Genomic DNA, 22,609 nt, shown 5'->3' with positions numbered 1-22,609 from the left:
AGTATGTGTCATTTCCAAACGTTCTAAGAATTTATGAACACGTGAAAATGACCATATCTAAGTGCTCGCTTGACAGAAAATGTTTTAAAAAGTACCATAGCATAAACTGGAAATGTGATGTTTTTGACTGATATTATGATTGTCTGTTTGTTTCATATCTGCAAAGTAGTTATAACGCTGTCAGTTCCACTTTAAGTTAGGTGACCATTGACAGATCACAGGAGCTAATAGCACCTCAAGTCCTCTATCTAATCATTACATCGCTTGGGATGCTTTGCTAGCTGTATGGGTGAGCTCTTGCTGTGCTGTGTGTTTGTGTGTTTGTGCGTGCGTGTGTGTGTGTTCACACTTGTGTATGCCTACTTGCTTAGAGATCTAGAAGCCTAAGCCATATCAGGGGGCTGTGATTCTGCACCGTTGCTAACCCAAGAGGGCCCTGTCCTCTGTCCTCAGAAGCCACAGCTACCTACACGCCTTCTACCACAGCCTACTAGTTTACGTCAATACCCTTTAATCAACTACCATTCACACCAGATGATCCAGACTCTGGGAGGCAAGGAGTCCCCCAGCTCCGCTAAAAGCACTGGATACAGTTTTCAAGTGATTGTTAAATAAATGTTAACTACGTGGTTGTAATATCATCACCTCTTGAAAAGCATAGTCAGAACTACACATTTCTGATAATTCCATACAAAACAATTGTGCACATTTAGCTCTATCGTCAGAGTTATACAGGACGTCATGTGTTTCAGGATCAGTCATTTCAGAGACGTATGGTAGCCTTACGATATCTCTCAATATTGACCATTATTAAATGGATATTTGAGTGATATAAATAAAAGTGAACTATAACTGACGAGTGGTTTAGGTTCATTTCCCATCCTTTGCATTTGCCAATGTACTGTCAGCTGATAATGTTTGCTCTGCAAGCTACCGGTAGAAACTGTGTTCAGTTGACTAAATATAGTGGTAAGTAGATCCAACTTTATCCCCTCTTCGATATGGTTTCTAAGAGTGTTAAATCACGATTGCTGCTGACAGACATGACAGGCTACATTTATAGATGGATCACATCAAATTGGCTAGCTAGCTAATAACAGATGATGTCATTATGGCTAGTTAACAAGCTAACTTTCAGGGGATAAACTAGATGGCTATATCCAAATATTGTTTGATTTGCTTGCCATCTATAGTGGCGATGACAGTAGTCTGACTGACAACTTTACCAAGACAAGGACTTACCGATGTCAAGCTCTTTTCAAAAACCTCATCTCTGATGAAGCAAGCTAAATGACACATGGTTTGCTTAGCTAGCTACATGGCAAATGGATATGCTACCCACATGTACTGTATCTGAAATGACTTGATCAATGGATGTTTACTGATCATAAAACATGCAGTTACTTGCTGTATAACTCTGATGAAAGAGATAAATGTGGAATAATCAGAAATGTGTAGTTCTGACTGCTCTTCAAGAGGTGATGACATTAAAACCAAATAATTTATCAAATGTATTTAACAATCCCTTGAAAACAGCACGTAGTTGTCAATGGTTTTAGCCCAGCTGTGGGTCTCCTTGCCCCCCAGCAGCCAAATTCGAACGCTCTGCCCTCTGATTGGCTGGAATCTGGAACACGTCACATGACAGCTGCTGCGCCTGTGTCTCAAAGTCAATCATGGGAAGAGGCAGTTGCTCCTTTTCTTTTAACAAGAGTCATAAATGTGTTATGAGGGTTGAGGATGCATATTTTATTCTCCGTTTGAAGACACAATCTCATCACTTTGTGGTGATGGGCCTTTCTTCTTAAACAACGTTTCAAAATGCGTAAATGTTCCAATTGTCCCGATCTCTTGTTTTATCTCCGCACATACGTAATGACATTGCAGGTGTTATGAAGACAGAATGAATTGGCCTTGATTTTGTAAAGCAAGTTGATGAATCAGAGCAAATTAACTATCAGCACGACTTACTCTGTCATATTACATTGATATTGCACCATAGTGTATAATACATTTTTTTTTGTTATGTGTCAATTTGTGATAGGAAAAATGTCTCCCGCTGTTTGAAGGCCAGACATGTTCCCTCCGATGAATGGGGTTGGTTTAATTGAAAACATAGCATCAACCTGTGGCTTGCCTCAATCAGGATTGAGAAACACATATGGTCTTTGTGTTATTGGACTTAATATGCATACAGTATATTTTACTCTACATCACTAATACCTCCCTGAAATGCCTGTTCCTTTAACCTGGGTTCTCAGAGAACAAAGGAGGGCTGAGAGTAGTGTAGTGCTGGGGATGTTGTGAATGTGAATGTTGTGAATGTTTTTGGAAGAGGGCAGCGGCTAAACCAGGCCAACAAAGGAGAAGAGTAATGGTGTCCCATTCATCACAAACTGCCACCCGGGAACCTGGAGAGAACAGGGAAGGAGAGCAAGGGGATGGGGGCAGGGGTGGGGGCAGGCGGGGGGAACGTGGCAGGGTGAGGGGGTTGGATGGTGGAGAGGGGTGGAGGTGGGTCCAGGGCCACTGTGTGACCTTGAGTCTGTCTGATGGAGAGGCTGGTTGGCTGAGGTGAGAGGCCCCAGTGGGAGATGGGAAAGGTGATCATAGCAGCACTACCCTGGCCCCATTAGAAGAGTACACAGACACGTAAAGACACAAACACATGCACACACACACACATAAACACACAAACACAGACACCAGGCCTTTTAGGATGGAGACTTTTAGGATGGAGTCATGGGATGTAGAGGTCAACCTGAAAATCAACCTCCTCCACCTCCTTCCACATACTCCCCGTTATGTACTTATGTGTATATTTATCCTCAGTCGTCACAGCGACCCTCGCCATGGGAACGGGCTGGGTGAAAAGCCTCATTTAGAATGAGAGACCGTGGCATCTGCACGGTCCACCTTCAACTGCCACAGTTTACTGGAGTTTGACTTTGGCTCTGTCGAAGCAACCCCCCCTCCCCTGTTAAGGAACTGTGAGATCCTGTATGCCTTCCAGGGCTCTTTGTGTCTGCGAGTGAGCGCTGCTTGATTAGGGGGGAGAACGTGCCGTGCATCTCGGGGACCGGTTAAACAGATATTTATGTGGTTATGAAAAGAGAGGGAGGGGGAAAAAGATATTCACCCAAGGATTACTTGTGAAATAAATAATGTATTAAAACTGCGGCTTCAAAACGAACCATCTGCCTTCTTTCATGTCGTGCTGGCAAGGTGCCAGCAGCACAGAGATATCTGTAGCTGGTCGGAGGGAGAGGAGGTTAGTATTGTCTGCTAATAGGACAGACATGCCCTCTATGGCGGCCGCTGGTACAGTGTGGTCAAGGCCTGGCCATGAGGATAGATCACTGACCTTCATGGGTTAAAGGTGACTGAATGGTTATCAGACATAGAAGTCGCTTGGTGCCACAAGACAACAGGTTTGATCCTGCAGTTTGCCCCTTCTGGTTGGTTTGAGAACTGCGTCTATAACGGTCTGAAAGAGACTGTACTGTACTGCTGTATTTACGTGTTTGTCTCATGGGCATTGTGGGTAGAATCACTGGGGAAGCCAAGCCAGAACAAAGCTCTATAACCTGTTAGTTCATATGCCGTGATATATAGGCCGAAGGCAGAGACAATAAGTAGAGTCAATTCTGAATAAATTCAACCACACCATCACAAAAACGAAGAGAAACTCTGTATGGTGAAGTCTACAAAGCATACTGCATGTAACAAACCGTTACTTGACTTACAGCATGGTCAAGAAAGTAAATTTTTACTGACATTTTTGGAATACTAAACAACTGTTGATTTAGAACAACGGAGAGTTACTGCAAAGAAAACAGGAGCTGCCTAGAACATTCCAGCACCATTTACACTTCAACATTTCAACATCATCAAATCAACCTCTGTTTAGTCTTATACAGTGACAACTAAAAGATAGCAAAAATGATTTAGTTCAATCAACGTAAGCTAAATATGATGTGGCTGTCCATGGTTCTGATTTGTGTGTGTCTATGTGCATGCGTTCGTGCAAGTAGAAAGAACATGTTGACTCATCCTACTTGTAGTGAAACGCCAGTGCCATCCTCCTCTCTTTCATGTTGACGAAACAGTCCAAGACTCTGTCAAACACAACACACTTTAAGTTTTTGTTGTTGTAGGCTACCTGGCTAAAATGCTTGCTCACTATCCTAACTTCATTTCATGGGCAATGTTAGCTAGTTAACATTAGCCTTCTACCTTCTAGCTACATATTGAACTTCAATCCTCTCAGTCCAGGATTTTATGATTGGACCAGAATCGCCATTATAATCATTGGCCAGTATGGAGAATGAAGTAAAACCACAAGTCCAAATCCTTATCTCTATCCATGACTAATTTAGGAAGGGGGCAATTTTAGCTAGATGGCTAGCTAGTCACCCGAGGACAACAACACAACAATTCAAGTTGTTTCTCTCAATTATGTATTTCTCTATGATAGGAGTGAAGCAAAATCCATACGGTCTTCTCTTGACACTTTTTTTGGGGTGCGTCAGGACCATTCACAGTTGAGCTCACTCGGTTTAGCTCAACGCTGATTGGCCATTATTATTATTTTTTTTTTATCAAGGTAGGCCAAAGGACAAGGTAAAAATATGTTGTTCTGCGCCTGAGCAAGGCAGTTAACCCACTGTTCCCCGGCGCCGAAGATGCGGAAGACACATTTCAGTTGAATACATTCAGGCGGACAACTGACTAGGTATCCCCCTTTCCCAAATGCTCACTGGCTTCCCTTGCATTCAATGTTACGGGTGGCAAAAATGTCATACTCTTTGTGACCAGACCTTTTTTTTTAGATAGATACACATACAGAGAGAGAGGGGTGCTGTTTCGCTGACTAGAAAGATTTCTCCGGTAAGTACATTCAGCCTTTTGCGAATTGAAGGAAAATTAGGACAACCCAGAGAGACGAAAGATAAATGATTTAACATCCATGAATACACACCACTGCTGTAGGGTCCTGTTCATCAGATTATTAAACTAGATAAATAAAGTAGATGTCATTTCTAGGCATCCCCACCTAGGTGAGGCTGTTTGTGGAAACTCTCTTGGGGCTAATAATCATGTCCTGCAGATGAGCTGTTCAATTTCAAGCTTCTTTTTTTCCTTCTAGTTAGGAACTTTGGTGAACAGTGCTGGTGGCTTAGAACTGGATTTGTTCTCATTCTTCATATCAGTTTTATGAAATTCAGAAGGTTTGTTCTACTATTTTGATGTAAGAGCTGCCTTTTTTACTGAGCACACTCCCATGTAGATCTGTTATGCGGTGCCTTAAAAAAAAATCACAATTAACAAATAGGAGAGGGTCAAACACATTGTTTAGTCTACTCCTGATGTGTTGAAGTGTCGGTGTTGTTCTGACGTTGTTAATTCTGATTCGCGTTGTTAATGGTGTCGCCTTGAAGAGGGAGATTCTGGGATGTCTACTGTTTTCAAATGCCTTTCGGGAGCCTTATCCTAGAATCCTGTCACGTTTGACATTTACAATTTATTGTGCGCCACAAAAAAACAGGTGCAATTAAAGCACAGCAGCGAGCAGTCGTCAGTGTTGCACAGCAGCGAGCAGTCGTCAGTGTTGCAAAGCAGCGAGCAGTCGTCAGTGTTGCACAGCAGCGAGCAGTCATCAGTGTTGCACAGCAGCGAGCAGTCTCCAGTATTGCACAGCAGAGAGCAGTCATCAGTGTTGCACAGCAGCGAGCAGTCTCCAGTATTGCACAGCAGAGAGCAGTCATCAGTGTTGCACAGCAGAGAGCAGTCGTCAGTGTTGCACAGCATCGAGCAGTCATCAGTGTTGCACAGCAGCGAGCAGTCTCCAGTGTTGCACAGCAGCGAGCAGTCATCAGTGTTGCACAGCAGCGAGCAGTCATCAGTGTTGCACAGCAGCGAGCAGTCTCCAGTGTTGCACAGCAGCGAGCAGTCTCCAGTGTTGCACAGCAGCGAGCAGTCTCCAGTGCTGCACAGCAGCGAGCAGTCTTCAGTGTTGCACAGCAGCGAGCAGTCATCAGTGTTGCACAGCAGCGAGCAGTCATCAGTGTTGCACAGCAGCGAGCAGTCATCAGTGTTGCACAGCAGCGAGCAGTCTCCAGTGTTGCACAGCATCGAGCAGTCTTCAGTGTTGCACAGCAGCGAGCAGTCATCAGTGTTGCACAGCAGCGAGCAGTCATCAGTGTTGCACAGCAGCGAGCAGTCTCCAGTGCTGCACAGCAGCGAGCAGTCTTCAGTGTTGCACAGCAGCGAGCAGTCATCAGTGTTGCACAGCAGCGAGCAGTCATCAGTGTTGCACAGCAGCGAGCAGTCATCAGTGTTGCACAGCAGCGAGCAGTCGTCAGTGTTGCACAGCAGCGAGCAGTCATCAGTGTTGCACAGCAGAGAGCAGTCGTCAGTGTTGCACAGCAGAGCGCAGTCTCCAGTGTTGCACAGCAGCGAGCAGTCTCCAGTGTTGCACAGCAGCGAGCAGTCTCCAGTGTTACACAGCAGAGAGCAGTCGTCAGTGTTGCACAGCAGAGAGCAGTCTCCAGTGTTGCACAGCAGCAAGCAGTCTCCAGTGTTGCACAGCAGCGAGCAGTCTCCAGTGTTGCACAGCAGCGAGCACTCTCCAGTGTTGCACAGCAGCGAGCAGTCTCCAGTGTTGCACAGCAGCGAGCAGTCTCCAGTGTTGCACAGCAGCGAGCAGTCTCCAGTGTTGCACAGCAGAGAGCAGTCGTCAGTGTTGCACAGCAGCGAGCAGTCTCCAGTGTTGCACAGCAGCAAGCAGTCTCCAGTGTTGCACAGCAGAGAGCAGTCTCCAGTGTTGCACAGCAGCGAGCAGTCTCCAGTGTTACACAGCAGAGAGCAGTCGTCAGTGTTGCACAGCAGAGAGCAGTCTCCAGTGTTGCACAGCAGCAAGCAGTCTCCAGTGTTGCACAGCAGCGAGCAGTCTCCAGTGTTGCACAGCAGCGAGCAGTCTTCAGTGTTGCACAGCAGCGAGCAGTCTCCAGTGTTGCACAGCAGCGAGCAGTCTCCAGTGTTGCACAGCAGAGAGCAGTCGTCAGTGTTGCACAGCAGCGAGCAGTCTCCAGTGTTGCACAGCAGCAAGCAGTCTCCAGTGTTGCACAGCAGAGAGCAGTCTCCAGTGTTGCACAGCAGCGAGCAGTCTCCAGTGTTGCACAGCAGAGAGCAGTCGTCAGTGTTGCACAGCAGCGAGCAGTCTCCAGTGTTGCACAGCAGCGAGCAGTCTCCAGTGTTGCACAGCAGAGAGCAGTCGTCAGTGTTGCAGGCTCATCCTGACTTCTATGGAATACAGTCAACCTACATGTTTCCCCCCTGGTGTGCCCCCCATAGAGATACCTGCTAGAGATACATAGATAAAGGTTGGCTCAGCAGTAGGCTGATCAACACATATCTGACAGGTCAACACACACACACACACTCGCGCACACACATATGCAGGCATACGCACGCAAACACATGCGTGTGCACACAAACATGTTCACACACACGTTCACATATTGACATTTGCACTCACAGTGGTAGTGCAAATAAATATACAGTGCCTTCAAAAAGCATTCACACCTCTTGACTTTTTCTACATTTTGTTGTTACAAAGTGGGATTAAACTACACAAAATACTCTGTCAAAGTTTTTTTCTTTTTAAGTTGTGAAACGTAAAACATTCATATCTTGATTAGATAAGTATTCAACAACCTGAGTCAATACATGTTAGAATCACATTTGGCAGTGATTACAGCAGTGAGTCTTTCTGGGTAAGCCTCCAAGAGCTTTCCACACCTGCAGTGTGCAAACTTGTCCATTATTCTTTCAAAAATTCTGTCTAATTGGTTGTTGATCATCGCTAGACAACCATTTTCAGGTCTTGCCATAGATTTTCAAGCTGATTTAAGTCAAAACTGTAACTTGGCCACTCAGGAACATTCACTTTCTTCCTGGTAAGCAACTCCAGTGTAAATTTGGCCTTATGTTTTAGATGATTGTCGTTTGGAAAGGTGATTTCATCTCCCAGTGTCTGGTGGAAAGCAGACTGTACCAGGTACTCCTTTAGGAGTTTGCCTGTGTTTTAAAAAAAAAACAGTCCTTAACGATAACAAACATACCCATAACACGATGCCACCTCAGCTTGAAAATATGTAGAGTGGTACTCAGTAATGTGTTTTATTGGATTTGCCCCGAACATAACACTTTGTATTCAGGACACAAAATTAATTGCTTTGCCACATTTTTTGCAGGATTACTTTAGGATGCACGTTTTGGAATATTTTTATTCTGTTTTAGGTTAGTATGGTGGAGTAACTACAATGTTGTTGATCTATCGTCAGTTTTCTCCTATCACAGCCATTAAACTTAAAAAATGTCAGTCACCATTGGCTTCATGATGACGTCCCTGAGCGGTTTCCTTCCTCTCCGGCAACTGAGTTAGGATGGACTCCTGTATCTTTGTAGTGACTGGGTGTATTGATACACCATCCAAAGTGTAATTAATAAGTTCATCATGCTCAAAGGGATATTCAATGTCTGTTTTCTACTAATCGGTCTCCTTCTCTGCGCTGCATTGAAAAACCTCCCTTACTCTTTGTATGTGTGGGGTACAGAGATGAGACAGTCATACAAAAATATTGTTAGCACTATTATTGCACACAGAGTGACTTATTATGTGACCTGTTAAGCACTTTTCTGACTCAAGACATTTCAGCTTTTCCATTTTTATTAATTTGTAAAAATGTCAAAGAACATAATTCCACTTTGACATTATGGGGTTTTATGTAAGCCAGTGACAACAATTCTCCATTTAATCCATTTAACAAAATGTGGAAAAAGTCAACGGGTGTGAATTCTTTCTGAAGACACTGTAAATAAACATAGATTTTAAAAACATAGACCCGCAGCAAAAGCAACCCTCCAAATGTTGCGGATATAAAAGACCAGCAAGTTGATAGACGGCAGAAAGTTTCTCCCTCACACTGAAACACTGGGCTTTCATGTTCAGCACTACCAGCGGGGCTCAATGCAATTTGTCTCAGATGTAAAATTGAGCGCTCCTTCATCTTGAACTCTATCAGATCCCGCTGATGAGTGGCTCTGTGCCATATGATTTAGATTGGACTAAATTATCTGTTGGAGAGGGCATCACACACACACACACACACACACACACACACACACACACACAGTCTTCCAGGTGTCCTGATGTTTATCCAGCTGCTAACTGAACTGGAATATACCGAGCTGCTGCTCAAGCCTGTGCTGCAGGGGCTCCGTTTAATGACATCATCATGTCTCTGTCCATGAGGAGAGGTTGGTAGCACTTTGGTGATCTAATGATCCCTTGGAATGTGCATTATCTGGGTTAGAAGTTGCCTTTAGGCATAGATTTAGGATCAGCTTACTCTCCCTAAATCCTAACCTTAACCATTAACGGGGAAAATGCTAAACTGACCATAGACCAGCATGAAGGGGAATCGTCATCCTATTTTACTACATTGGTACAGTTGTCTGTCACCCTCTTGGTGGCAACTCCTCTGAATAGAGTGCATGTGTGTAAGTCACCAGCACACATCCCCATGCTGGACTTACAGTTATAATCGCACAGTCCAGATCGACCGAACACAGAACAGACCTTACCTTATGGATCTGTGTGCACACACACACACACACACACACATAGACAGACTGTACAGAACCCCATACCACTGACTCCAAGTCAGTGACTAGGCTAGTTCAAAGACAGTGGTGGTGGTGAGAGACTCAGGGGAGTTGATAGCCGTCTGCATTTTGTTTATGTGCAAGAATGTTCTGTGACATAATTAGATGGCACTTTATAATAAATGCACCAACACAAACAGACACTCCAGTGGCCCTTGTCACCACCCTCCCTCCACACACATTCATTATGAATACAGTTCTAATGATGGAAAACATTTTCAGAAGTTGTTTTCTTCAAGTCAGTAAAATGTCAGCACACACTAGATGAGTAGAATGTACCTTCACACTCCCGGCAGGATGGGTCACAAAGGCAAAGACCTTGAAGCAAACAAGCAAGCTAAACTTTCACATAGCAAATTAGATGAATATGGTACACACATAGTTGATTTGGGTGTTGTTTGGTTACCATTGCCAATTTTAAAAGTCTCTCTCTCTCTCTCTCTCTCTCTCTCTCTCTCTCTCTCTCTCTCTCTCTCTCTCTCTCTCTCTCTCTCTCTCTCTCTCTCTCTCTCTCTCTCTCTCTCTCTCTCTCTCTCTCTCTCTCTCTCTCTCTCTCTCTCTCTCTCTCTCTCTCTCTCTCTCTCTCTCTCTCTCTCTCTCTCTCAGTTTGGGATTTCCTTTGAAGTCATTGTATGGCCTGTTACCCACTCCAAAACTGCTAATTAAAGTTAGCAATGGCGTAGCCTCATCAATGTACGTAGTTAGGACATAGGCCACCAATTCTGTTGAGTTTTTGAAGTTCAGCATGTACGATTTAGCAGAAGCTATACGATGTTCTGGAGCTGTAACATTTACATACAAACATGAAAGAAGGTTTCAAAACGTGAAGGGTGCAAACCCTGAACGTCAAAATCAAGTCCGTATCTAAGAAACAGACATAAGTCTCTATTGTCTCCTTTTTTACACCCACTTTTGAAGACAAGCAACTTTTGACCTTGACAGTGATCTGTGATTGGTGCTGTCATCCCAGACAGGGTACTACATATCAACACCCTCCTCAACGATGAAATTATAGTGCATGACAAGGTCATGATGCAACAAAAATATATACAGTATGGAGGATTAGAAATGATGCAGACAATTACATTATAGAAGCCACAATCTATCTACAATATTAACGCTGATCTACCCCCTTAAATATTAAAACATTGCGATGGATTTCAAGGTTACAAAAATAATGGGCAAGGCAAAAAAAAGCAGGGTAAAGTTAGCATAATGTAACAAAGGGTATTGTAAGGTTTTACTGGACCATAGCAGAGCCAGCTGTTTGTATCACGATTATCTAAGGTCATGTGGTGTGCTAGTTGATTCCATCCCAGTCTAAGAACAGGTTGCTTTAGCATCTGAGTGCTGGGGAGTGCTAGGGAGTGCTAGGTAGTGCTGAGGCATGCTGGGGAGTGCTGGGGAGTGCTAGGTAGTGCTGAGGCATGCTGGGGAGTGCTAGGTAGTGCTGAGGCATGCTGGGGAGCAGCAAAACAAGCCTCTCCCTGGCTCTGTGTTTTTGTTACTCCTCTCAGCCCTACATTTGAAGGGAGGAAATTGGAGTCAGTCCATGGTTTGAGAGGGGCATGTGGCAATGGTTTATACTCTGATGACCTCTAACCCTTCCGCTCCGCCACCACTCGCTCTCTCACACCGCTCCCCTGTCCCGCAAACACTCTCCCGGAGCTCCGAGAACACTCCCCAGGCCCAGAACACCAAGCCCCACCCAACACAACCCAACACAGTGGACCCTGGACATGGGGCTTTGTTGGAACCAATAATACAAAACAGATGGGGAAGAAAGGAGGCTTGTAAAAATATTTAAAAGAAAATAACCCTGTCTAATTATATCTACGTGTCTTGTGTGGTTTTTCAGGGAGGCCTTGTGGTTTCCCTGGCTGCAACCGGGTTCATTTATCAAATGCCTGATCCTGCAGGAAGAGGAGTATAGGGGGTGCGATGGGGGTCTCTGGGGGACGGTTTGGGTTTGAGGCCTGGGGGTTATAAACAGTTGAGTGTCTTTTCCTGGTCCACTAATTCTCTTCAATGATGAATTATCCCCTTGTTATTTCTGTGATGTGACTGTTCTCTTTCAGTATTGAACTCCATGAGCACAGCATGGACCTGTAGAATTCTCACACACAGGTGGGCATCCATAACTGTCCATTCTGCCATGAAGTGGGAAGTGGTTTTGAAGAGAAGTAGTTTTGAGTAAACCTGGTTGATAATCAGCATTGAATTACATACTATAAGACAACCCCAGTGGAAATGTTCTGTTCATTTTCACCGTAGAAGTGCATCCCTGCTTTTCTAAGGTCTTTCCCTTGCCTCCTCTCTCAGCTCCCTCAGCTATTACACGATTTGGGGAATCTGGTGTTTCCTGACCGTAGATGACGGTCCTTACAAACTACAGGTGGACTCCATGACAGGTCACAGGTCACTGTAGTGGTGTAATGCTGGAGCAGTGCTATGCTCTTTTCCTATCTTTGTCTGTTGTGGAGACAGCGACAGAGAGCCCTGGTTTGCGACCCCACTCCTCCAGTCATGTCCACACCACCACCACCACCACAAAAGTCTGCATCTTTCTCTGTCCTTACTCACCCACTCATTCAGTCAGTCACCACATCCTGTCCAACTCCGTTCTGTCAGTCAGTCACCACATCCTGTCCCACTCCGTTCTGTCAGTCAGTCAGTCACCACATCCTGTCCCACTCCGGTCTGTCAGTCAGTCAGTCACCACATCCTGTCCCACTCCGGTCTGTCAGTCAGTCAGTCACCACATCCTGTCCAACTCTGGTCTGTCAGTCAGTCAGTCACCACATCCTTTCCAACTCCGTTCTGTCAGTCAGTCAGTCAGTCACCACATCCTGTCCCAGTCCGGTCTGTCAGTCAGTCAGTTACCACATCCTGTCCCACTCCAGTCTGTCAGTCAGTCACCACGTCCTGTCCCACTCCAGTCTGTCAGTCAATCACCACATCCTGTCACACTCCGGTCTGTCAGTCAGTCACCACATCCTGTCCCACTCTGGTCTGTCAGTCAGTCGCCACATCCTGTTCCACTCCATTCTGTCAGTCAGTCACCACGTCCTGACCCACTCCAGTCTGTCAGTCAGTCACCAAATCCTGTCCCACTCGTCTGTCAGTCAGTCACCACATCCTGTCCCACTCCGGTCTGTCAGTCAGTCACCAAATCCTGTCCCACTCGTCTGTCAGTCAGTCCTACAGCAGCTCATTTACTGTTGCATGATCTCCTCTTTTGTACTTTGTGTCTAATAGTAGAGGCTTTTAGATTGACCTGCCGCGTCACTCTCTGTTCTTATGGCCTGCTAATGTTCTCAACCATCAAAAGTTGAAAAGGAGGAGCTCGTCATGGTGCTGACGATGATAATGATTTCACTTCTGGTGACATCATAGTGTGCTGCCAACAACAAAGTGAGCCTGTCTTGGCAGTCAAAACATTCAATCATCCATTTGGCATTCAGCTAAATTTACCCTAATCACATATTCCCATTTCCCTGTGTGCTCACTGTAAGAGAGAAAACATTCTGATTTGTTCTGCAGACTTTCAAATGTCTATTATAGCTTGGAGAGTAGTCAGTCAACGGAAGGAGGATATCTCGTGATTTGGCTCCCCTTTTCAAGTCTTTGAAGCTCTTTAAATGTTTCTTTGTTGAAAGATGCATGTGCCCAGCACCTTTCTCTCTCTCTTTATCCTCTCTCTCTCTTTATCCTCTCTCTCTGTTTCTCTTTCTCTCTCTCTCTCTCTCTCTTTATCCTCTCTGTCTCTCTTTCTCCCTCTCTCTCTCTCTCTCTCTCTCTCTCTTTATCCTCTCTCTCTCTTTATCCTCTCTCTGTTTCTCTTTCTCTCTCTCTCTCTCTATCTCTTTATCCTCTCTGTCTCTCTTTCTCCCTCTCTCTCTCTCTTTCTCTCTCACTCTCTCTCTCTCTCTCTCTCTCTTCATCCTCTCTCTCTCTTTCTCCCTCTCTCACTCTCTCTCTCTCTTTATCCTCTCTCTCTGTCTCTCTTTCTCCCTCTCTCTCTCTCTCTCTCACGCTCTCTCTCTCTCTTCATCCTCTCTCTCTCTTTCTCCCTCTCTCACTCTCTCTCTCTTTATCCTCTCTCTCTGTCTCTCTTTCTCCCTCTCTCTCTCTCTCTCTCTCTCTCTCACGCTCTCTCTCTCTCTTCATCCTCTCTCTCTCTTTCTCCCTCTCTCACTCTCTCTCTCTCTTTATCCTCTCTCTCTGTCTCTCTTTCTCCCCCTCTCTCTCTCTCTCTCTCTCTCTCACTTTCACCTCTCTCTCTTTCTCTCTCTCTCTCTCGCATCTCTCTCTCTCTCTTTCTTTCTCCCTCTCTCTCTTTCTTTCTCCCTCTCTCTCTGTCTCTCTCTCTCTCTCTTTATCCTCTCTGTCTCTCTTTCTCCCTCTCGCTCTCTCTCTCGCGCTCTCTCTCTATCCTCTCTCTCTCTTTCTCCCTCTCTCACTCTCTCTCTATTTATTATCTCTCTCTCTCTCTCTCTCTCGCTCTCTCTCTCTCTCTTTCTCTCTCTCTCTCTCTCTTTCTCCTCTCTCTTTCTCCCTCTTTCTCCCTCTTTCTCTCTCTCTCTCTTTCTCTCTCTTTCTCTCTCCTCTCTTTCTCTCTCTCTCTCCTCTCGCTCTCTCTCTCTTTCTCCTCTCTCTTTCTCCCTCTTTCTCTTTCTCTCTCCTCTATCTCTCCTTCTCCTCTTTTTTCTTCTCCCTCTAACTGTCCTCCAGGACCCGGAGAGAAAGGGCTTCATCAACAAGCTGTATGCCATCCAGGATGTGTGCATCAGTGTGCAAAATGCCCTGGATGAAGTGGCATCCTATGGCGAAAGGATAAAGAAGTGAGTAGTAAGCTTCCTCCTCGGCTCCTGTCCCGCCGAGGAAGCACCCTCACCACCCGCCTGCCTACCGGCCTGTCCCTGTCACATCTTATTCAACCCTGTCGAGCTGTCTGGAAAACAGACTCACACACCACGCACACACATACATACAGTACCAGTCAAACGTTCTTTGTTCTATTTTCTACATTGTAGAATTATACTGAAGACATCAAAACCATGAAATAACACATATGGAATCATGTAGTAACCAAACAAGTGTTAAACAAATCAAGGCAAAGTAGCCACCCTTTCCCTTGATGACCACTTTGCACACTCTTGGCATTCTCTCAACCAGCTTCACGAGGTAGTCACCTGGAATGCATTTGAATTAACAGGTGTGCCTTGTTAAAAGTTAATTTGTGGAGTTTCTTTCCTTCTGGTGGTGTACAGAACACAACCCTATTTGGTAAAAGACCAAGAGACCAATAAACAAAGAGAAACGACCGTCCATCATTACTTTAAAACTTGAAGGTCAGTCAATCAGTGCAGTGCAGTGCAGTCGCAAAAACCATCAAGCGCTATGATGAAACTGGCTCTCATTAGGACAACCGCAAAAGAGGAAGACCCAGAGTTACCTCTGCTGCAGAGGATAAGTTCATTATAGTTAACTGCACCTCAGATTGCAGCCCAAATAAATGCTTCAGAGTTCAAGTAACAGACACATCTCAACATCAACTGTTCAGAGGAGACTGCGTGAATCAGGCCTTCATGGTCAATTTGCTGCAAAGAAACCACTATTAAAGGACACCAATAAGAAGAAGAGACTTACTTGGGCCAAGAAACACGAGCAATGGACATTAGACCGGTGGAAATCTGTACTTTGGTCTGATGAGTCCAAATTTGAGACTTTGTGAGATGCGGAGTAGGTGTGTGGGGTTCCCACCGTGAAGCATGGTGGAGGAGGTGTGATGGTGCTTTGCTGGTGACACTGCCTGTGATTTATTTAGAATTCACGGTGCACTTAACCAGCATGGCTACCACAGCATTCTGCAGCAATATACCATCCCATCTGGTTTGCGCTTATTGGGACTATAATTTGTTTTTCAACAGGACAATGACACCAAACACACCTCTACAATGTATAAAATAGTATAAATAGGTAGGTGTGTCCAAATCTTTGACTGGTACTGTACATACACAAGAACACACACTCAAGCTTTTGCTACATTATTTAATCCCACAAAAAACGAACATCCTTGCCTTTCTTGAATTAAGACTTGCACTTTTCCTCCTAGTACTGACTGTTGATAGCTACATTATAAAGTAAAACTTTACTTATTATGACTGAGTGTGTGCGGTTTTCTCAACGACTGTAGCTATCTTAAGATGAACGCACTAACTGTAAGTCGAGAGAGTCCATTAAATGACTGAAATGTTGTTGCTTTTAATGATTTTAAATGTACACACATAGGCAGTAAAGTTAGTGAAGCTCCCTAGTCAGTTTCACTTGGAGGGTAAAGTTGGAGAACTAAAGGATGCTTGCTGTCTACACATAGGTGAATCATGCTGTTATAATGAACTAATACACATCTCCCCTACTCTCTTTACAGCACCTTTAACTGGACAGTGCCTTTCCTTAGCTGGCTGGCCATCGTGGCTCTATGTGTGGCCACTGTTCTCATCTACTATATCCCCCTACGCTACATCGTCCTGGCCTGGGGTCAGTGCCTAAAAATCTATTCTAATGACTATTGCGTTTATGAGACAACAATGGGAGCAGTATAGTACCTTAATGAAGTGTATCCATTATGACGAGCTTAGATTGGGGATAGATTGGGAGTCTCTTGAGGGGTGGAGAGGGGAGATCTGGTCTCTAATGGGTTCTGCACTCTGCTTTGAAACACATTAAGTGCTGAAAGTGGGCTGTGATGATACAGAGAGATACAAAGAGGGGGAGAGAATGCGAGAGAAAGAAAGGAGGTGAGCTCTTGTGACTCATGCGCTGAACAGCTTTCCTCCCTATTTCCCTCGCTCCCTGCAGGGGTGAATAAATTCAGCAAGAAGCTCCGTGACCCGTATACCATTGACAACAACGAGCTCTTGGACTTCCTGTCCAGAGTCCCCTCAGATGTTCAAGTGGTAGGTGTGATTTCATCCCTATCTCTCTCTGTCCCTGCTTCCCCTTCTTCCCCCTCCATCCCTGCTCCCTCCCTCTCCTTCTCCCTCTCTCTCCCCCTCCCTCCCTCGCTCTCTCTCTGCCCCTCTCTCTCCACACTTCTCCTCTCTCCATACTTTTGCATTTACAGATTTTGCTTTCTAATAGTGATTTCCACAGTGATTAATATCGGCTGCCTTATTGCTATTACATATTAGCAGACCATATTCCCAACTATTTTGAAGTGTTTTCCTGCTCAATAGTTCCTGATTCCACAGAATGAATAAGGTCCTGTGAGCGAAGGTCTTTATGGCCATCTGATGTAATCCATCCAGAAGAATTGCTGTTGTGACTGAGTCATTATAGAGTTAAACCAACAGTTAACCACCCTCACGCGGTTTAGTTCTACATTAACCGTGAGATCAGATTAAAGCTGAGGCCGCTGGGTTGGACGCGCCCAGCCAAGGTGCTGCTGCTGTTTAACGTCAGCTTGTGAAAGTGTTCAGGCTGTGCTGCTGGAAGCAGAGAAACACAGACACACACTCGACCCAATCCCCTGCCACATTAGCGCCAACACACTCCCCTTTGATCGCCTGTTGGCCGCCACCTCTTTGATCTTTAAAAGGTCGTAATCCTCGTTTCCCGCTTTGCCCCAGTCCGCCCCCCGTGAGGATTTACAGTCTTCCAGGGCCGTTCTAGCGGCAGGTAGCCCCGATCCAAATGAGGCCAAGGTGGCCCTCTGCTGAGGTGCAGCCACCTTGCACACCTGGAGTCGGAGGGGCCGGCAGGTAGGAGGACTTTACGAGCCCATTAATGAGGGGCCGCTGGTTGGGACAGCCCTCGGATGCGCACACAATCCCCAGCCCACAGACCCTGGAGCTCTTGTTACTGCTCCGCTCCAGAGGCGGAACTCTGAGAACTCCGTTGCTCTGCTCTCTCCCCTGTGCTGCCTCCGGTGGTGGGTTCATCTCATTGCCTGTGTTTCTGGGTCAAAGAGCCCAGCCGGCCAGCTTTGCGGATGACATTTCAGGGGCCCAGTGTGGCACTCGGTCTCTCTCTCTCTCTCTCTCTCTCTCTCTCTCTCTCTCTCTCTCTCTCTCTGTTTATCTCTGTCTCTCTGTCTCTCTCTCTCTGTTTATCTCTGTCTCTCTCTCTCTCTGTTTATCTCTGTCTCTGTCTCTCTCTCTCTGTTTATCTCTGTCTCTCTGTCTCTGTCTCTCTCTCTCTCTGTTTGTCTCTGTCTCTCTGTCTCTGTCTCTGTCTCTCTCTGTTTATCTATGTCTCTGTCTCTCTCTCTCTCTGTTTATCTCTGTCTGTCTCTCTCTCTCTGTCTCTCTCTCTGTCTCTGTCTCTCTCTCTCTGTTTATCTCTGTCTCTGTCTCTCTCTCTCTGTCTCTGTCTCTGTCTCTCTCTCTCTGTTTATCTCTGTCTCTCTGTCTCTCTATCTCTCTCTGTTTATCTCTGTCTCTCTGTCTCTCTCTCTCTCTCTCTCTCTCTGTTTATCTCTGTCTCTCTGTCTCTCTCTCTCTGTCTCTGTCTCTCTCTCTCTCTGTTTATCTCTGTCTCTCTGTCTCTCTGTCTCTCTCTGTTTATCTCTGTCTCTCTGTCGCTCTGTCTCTCTGTGCGTCACCAAGGTGTATATGTGTTTATTGATATATAACTTATAACATTTATTTGGTTTCCTGGTATTGGTATTTTTACAGAGACAAAGATTGTGTGTGTGTGTGTGTGTGTGTGTTTTGAGAACAGTGGATCATTCAGCATATTGCTGTAAGTCAGTTGTAGCATTGTTGTTGCGGTGGTCAACTGAAGTGCTGAGGAGTGGGTGACGGGCCGGTTGACTGCCACTCCCTCAGCCCCAGTGAACACTTAACAGTGCACTTTACCTTAAAGCTACACAGGCTTTATACAGTGTGCTCTTTAGCTTAAATACACTATGCCTCTAACAGCACTGGCAACCCTCTAGACAAGCACAAAGGTGCTGCATTGGCTGAAACCCACAGATAAGCCTTGGTGTAATCTCTTTACTTGCTACTCAGTTTACGTTTATAGCTGCTCCGTTTTCCTTCATGTTCTTCCTAGTCTGTAACCTTAATAGCTGCCTTGTATACTTTCCCCTCTGGATGGCTGGTTGTGATTTTATGCCAGAGTAAACTACCTTTACGGTCTAGGGGAATCCTCCATGTGCCCTAAACGAGGCCAAAAGCCATAATCAACCTAAGTATTCCCAACCTGGTGTCTGGGACTGCTCCGTGTACCAGCATGCTTTATGACACCATTAGCCATGTGAGCTGTGGACTGCATAATAGGACGGTAGCAATTAGCATAGCAAGTGCTCCTTTATGGCCGGTGTAAAGTAGCAGGTTTTAACCCCTCCATAGAAATAGACATGACTCGTCATTGAAGGATTATGGCTCTGATTGGCTGCTGGGTTGGGGACTTCAGAGGTCAGGGGGTGAAAGGGGGCTGAACGGGGCTAAAGGGCTGAGGCTAGGTGCCAGACCCCATCCATCACAACTCCCACTCTGCTCTGCCACAGTCCCCCTCCCTCGTCATCTCTGGGACACATTTAAACCTTTTACATTGAGCAAGCAATTAGTCTCCACTTAGCAGCCTGCAAACTTGTTGGGAAAACTTTCCTCTGTGTTCTTTTTGTCTGTTTGCCTTGCTTTCACCTTGACATGCTTATTCTCTGTGAAAAGTAGACCTGAGTGCTGCTGAATCTGCTAGACCTGAGTGCTGCTGGGTGTCGGTGCGCTAGCTGTTGTTTTTTGGCACCGTTTAATACCCATAATGCTAGGTTATAGGCATCACAAAAGATGAAGCCTGCAGCTACTTTTCTCCCCCAGTAGAAACATCATAGGGTAGTATCATTAAAACGATGTCTCTCTGTCTCTTCTCATTGACTTATTTATATTTGCCTTTTCCTGCTCCGCTACCCGCCCGCCCAAGTGCCTTCAAACTGGAATCCTCTCACTTAATGGCAGGGCGACAGTGAGAAAGAGAGAGAGCCATGTGGAACACCGGGTCCCGGGACGCCGCCCGCCGCCGCCTGACACTGCTAAACGAAACGCTCTCTGGAATATGCGGCGCCCCCTCCGCAGTGCACACTTCAAAGGTTGTTTTGTAGTTCAACTGTCAACATGGGGAAGGTGGCGAGGAGAGGAGAGGAGAGGAGCGAGGGTGGAGAAGCCTTTGAGCAACGCCAGGTCTTTTACCCACTGTCTCCCATAGATGTTATCTTTGTGCTCTACAATTCTTTTCAAAGCAAATTGCTACCCTTCTCTCTCCCTCTCTCTCTTTTTTGACTTTAACTAGCTCGCCATGTTTTCGTATGCGGGGCGGCGTAGCTTTATTAGGAAGGGTGAGCGTGAACACGAACGAGCGGAGCCGCAAGAGCTGACGGCAGGCCTGTCACCCGGAAGGAGGAATGGAACGTGTGACGTGTCTCTCTCTTGCAGCTCTTCTGAGAGACCTCTCTCTCTCCTCTTTCTTTTGTTCTATCTGGTTCCCTCCTTTTCTTCTGAAAACTAGTTTTTCCTGACATGCAAACTTTTGTTTGTTTAGTTCCCCAGAAGGATTTTGATTTGAATAGCAACAGACAGTCCCAAATTGCAAACTTTTTGGGGGAATTGTAGGCGTTTGACTTCATAGCCATGAAGTGCTTTGAAAAGCTGGTCATGGCTCACATAAACACCATCATCCCAGACACACTGCACCCACTCCAATTTGTATACCTCCCCAACAGATCCAGAGATGATGCAATCTCTATTGCACTCCAAACTACCCTCACCCACCTGGACAAAAGGAATACCTATGTGAGAATGCTATTCATTGACATCAGCTCAGCATTCAACATCACAGTGTCCTCCAAATTTATCACTAAGCTCAGGACCCTGGGACTGAACACCTCCCTCTGCAACTAGATCCTGGACCTTCCTGACTGGCAGCCCCAGGTGGTAAGGGTAGGCAACAACACATCTGCCACGCTGACCCTCAACACTGTGGCCCCTCAGGGGTGCATGCTTTAGTCTCCTCCTGTACTCCCTGTTCACCCACGACTGCGTGGCAGTGCACGACTCCAACACAACAACGGTGGTAGGATGAATCACAAACGACAATGAGGCAGCCTATAGGGAGGAAATCAGAGACAACATCCTCTCCCTCAACGTCAACAAGACAAAGGAGCTGATTGTGGACTACATCCACATCGATCGAGCTGTAGTGGAGCGGGTCGAGAGCTTCAAGTTCCTCTGTGTCCACATCACTAAGGATTTAACATGGTCCACACACACCCACACAGTTGTGATGAGGGCAGCGTCTCTTCCCTCTCAGGAGGCTGAAGAGATTTGGATTGACCCTCAGATCCTCCAGAAGTTCTACCTGTGCACCATTGAGAGCATGTTAACTGGCTGCATCACCACTTGGTATGGCAACTGTTTGGCATCCGACCACAAGGTGCTAAAGAGGGTAGTGAGACTGGCTCAGTACATCACTGGGGCCGAGCTCCCTGCCATCCAAGACCTTCACACCAGACGGTGTCAGTGAAAGGCCCAACAAATTGTCAAATACTCCAGCCACCCAAGTCATAGACTGTTCTCTCTGCTACCGCACAGCAAGCGGTAACAGTGCAGCAAGTCTGGAACCATCAGGACCCTGAACCGCTTCTACCCCAATGCCATGACTACAAAATAAGACTGCTAAATAGCTAATTAAATTACTACCTGCCTTGACCCTTTTTTGAGCTAACTCTCGTGCCTTGACTCTATGCACACACACTGACATCCCAACACACACACTACATACGCCCAGACCCACATAGCACGCGCACACATGCATGCTGACGCCACACACAGTCACACACACTCAAACACACATTCACACTCACCACATATGCTGCTGCTACTGTCTATTATATATCCTGTTTGCCAAGTCACTTTACCCATCACTATATGTATGTATCTACCTCAATTACCTCGTCCCCCTGCACATTGACTCCCATCTGGTACTCCCCATACAGTATATAAATAACCTGTGTATTTTTTTCTTGTGTCACTATTTCTATGTTTTTGTATCTTTATCTTAACTCTGCATTGTTGGAAAAGGACCCGGAATCAAGCATTTCACTGTTAGTCTACACCTGTTGTTTACGAAGCATGTGACATACATTCTGATTTGATTTGATTTAACAGGCAGTGATAATACAATGTCCTGCTTGGGATGTGTTGTCGGCTTTACCCTCACTCTCTGCTTTGCTTTTGAAATATATCTCCATATATATCCAACATGGAAATATATATCCAATGTTGTATGACAGTGGATTGATGGCCAACAGTATACAAACAACAAAACTCAGATCAGGGTTGTTTCTGTGCTCCAGAAAGTGACCCAAATGTCTCCTGGCAAAGCACTTATTTAAAGTGAACCTGTCCCATGCCCAGATGTGCATTCACTTACTCACTCACTCGCTCACTCACTCACTCACTCACTCACTCAATCATTCATGAACCCATTCACTCCATCACTCATGGACATGGCATGATCTCAGCCTCACTCGACGGACAGTGGCATCCCACCAGCTCTGCCACGGCCCCCTAAGCTCCCATAATGAAAGCCTGACTGACACAGTGCAGCCGTTCATCCCAGGAGCAGCACAGATGGGACGGGCGCATATAAAAACCTGGGTCCCCTGGGCTTCTGCTCCAGTGGCTGCTTTAGTTGGCCAGACTAGAAAAGGATCCCAACCCATATGAAAACAGTATCTGTCATCACCCCACTGTTTTGTGGCCGGAATCCTTCTCTTCCCCCGTCTCTCTCCCTCTCCCCCTGGGTCTGTGCTCATCATCACCAGGACCAGTACATATGTACAGAACCAGGTCCTCTAGCTCCTCCACTCTCT

General features: G+C 45.9%; 1 protein-coding gene across 2 annotated transcripts in view; it reads left to right on the top strand.

Annotated features, from left to right (window-relative positions):
- LOC110525302 (multiple C2 and transmembrane domain-containing protein 1) overlaps positions 1-22,609 on the top strand; it is a 248,137-nt gene that overhangs the window by 222,315 nt on the left and 3,213 nt on the right. For both annotated transcript variants that reach the window (XM_036979436.1, XM_036979435.1), the window contains 3 exons: positions 14,467-14,576; positions 16,166-16,275; positions 16,597-16,694. In XM_036979436.1, coding sequence (XP_036835331.1) covers positions 14,467-14,576; positions 16,166-16,275; positions 16,597-16,694 — 318 coding nt within the window. The remainder of the gene's footprint in view (positions 1-14,466; positions 14,577-16,165; positions 16,276-16,596; positions 16,695-22,609) is intronic.

The sequence above is a fragment of the Oncorhynchus mykiss genome, chromosome 6 (assembly GCF_013265735.2).
Source record: "Oncorhynchus mykiss isolate Arlee chromosome 6, USDA_OmykA_1.1, whole genome shotgun sequence".
Lineage (NCBI taxonomy): Eukaryota > Metazoa > Chordata > Actinopteri > Salmoniformes > Salmonidae > Oncorhynchus > Oncorhynchus mykiss.
This window is presented reverse-complemented; position numbering and strand designations above follow the sequence as displayed.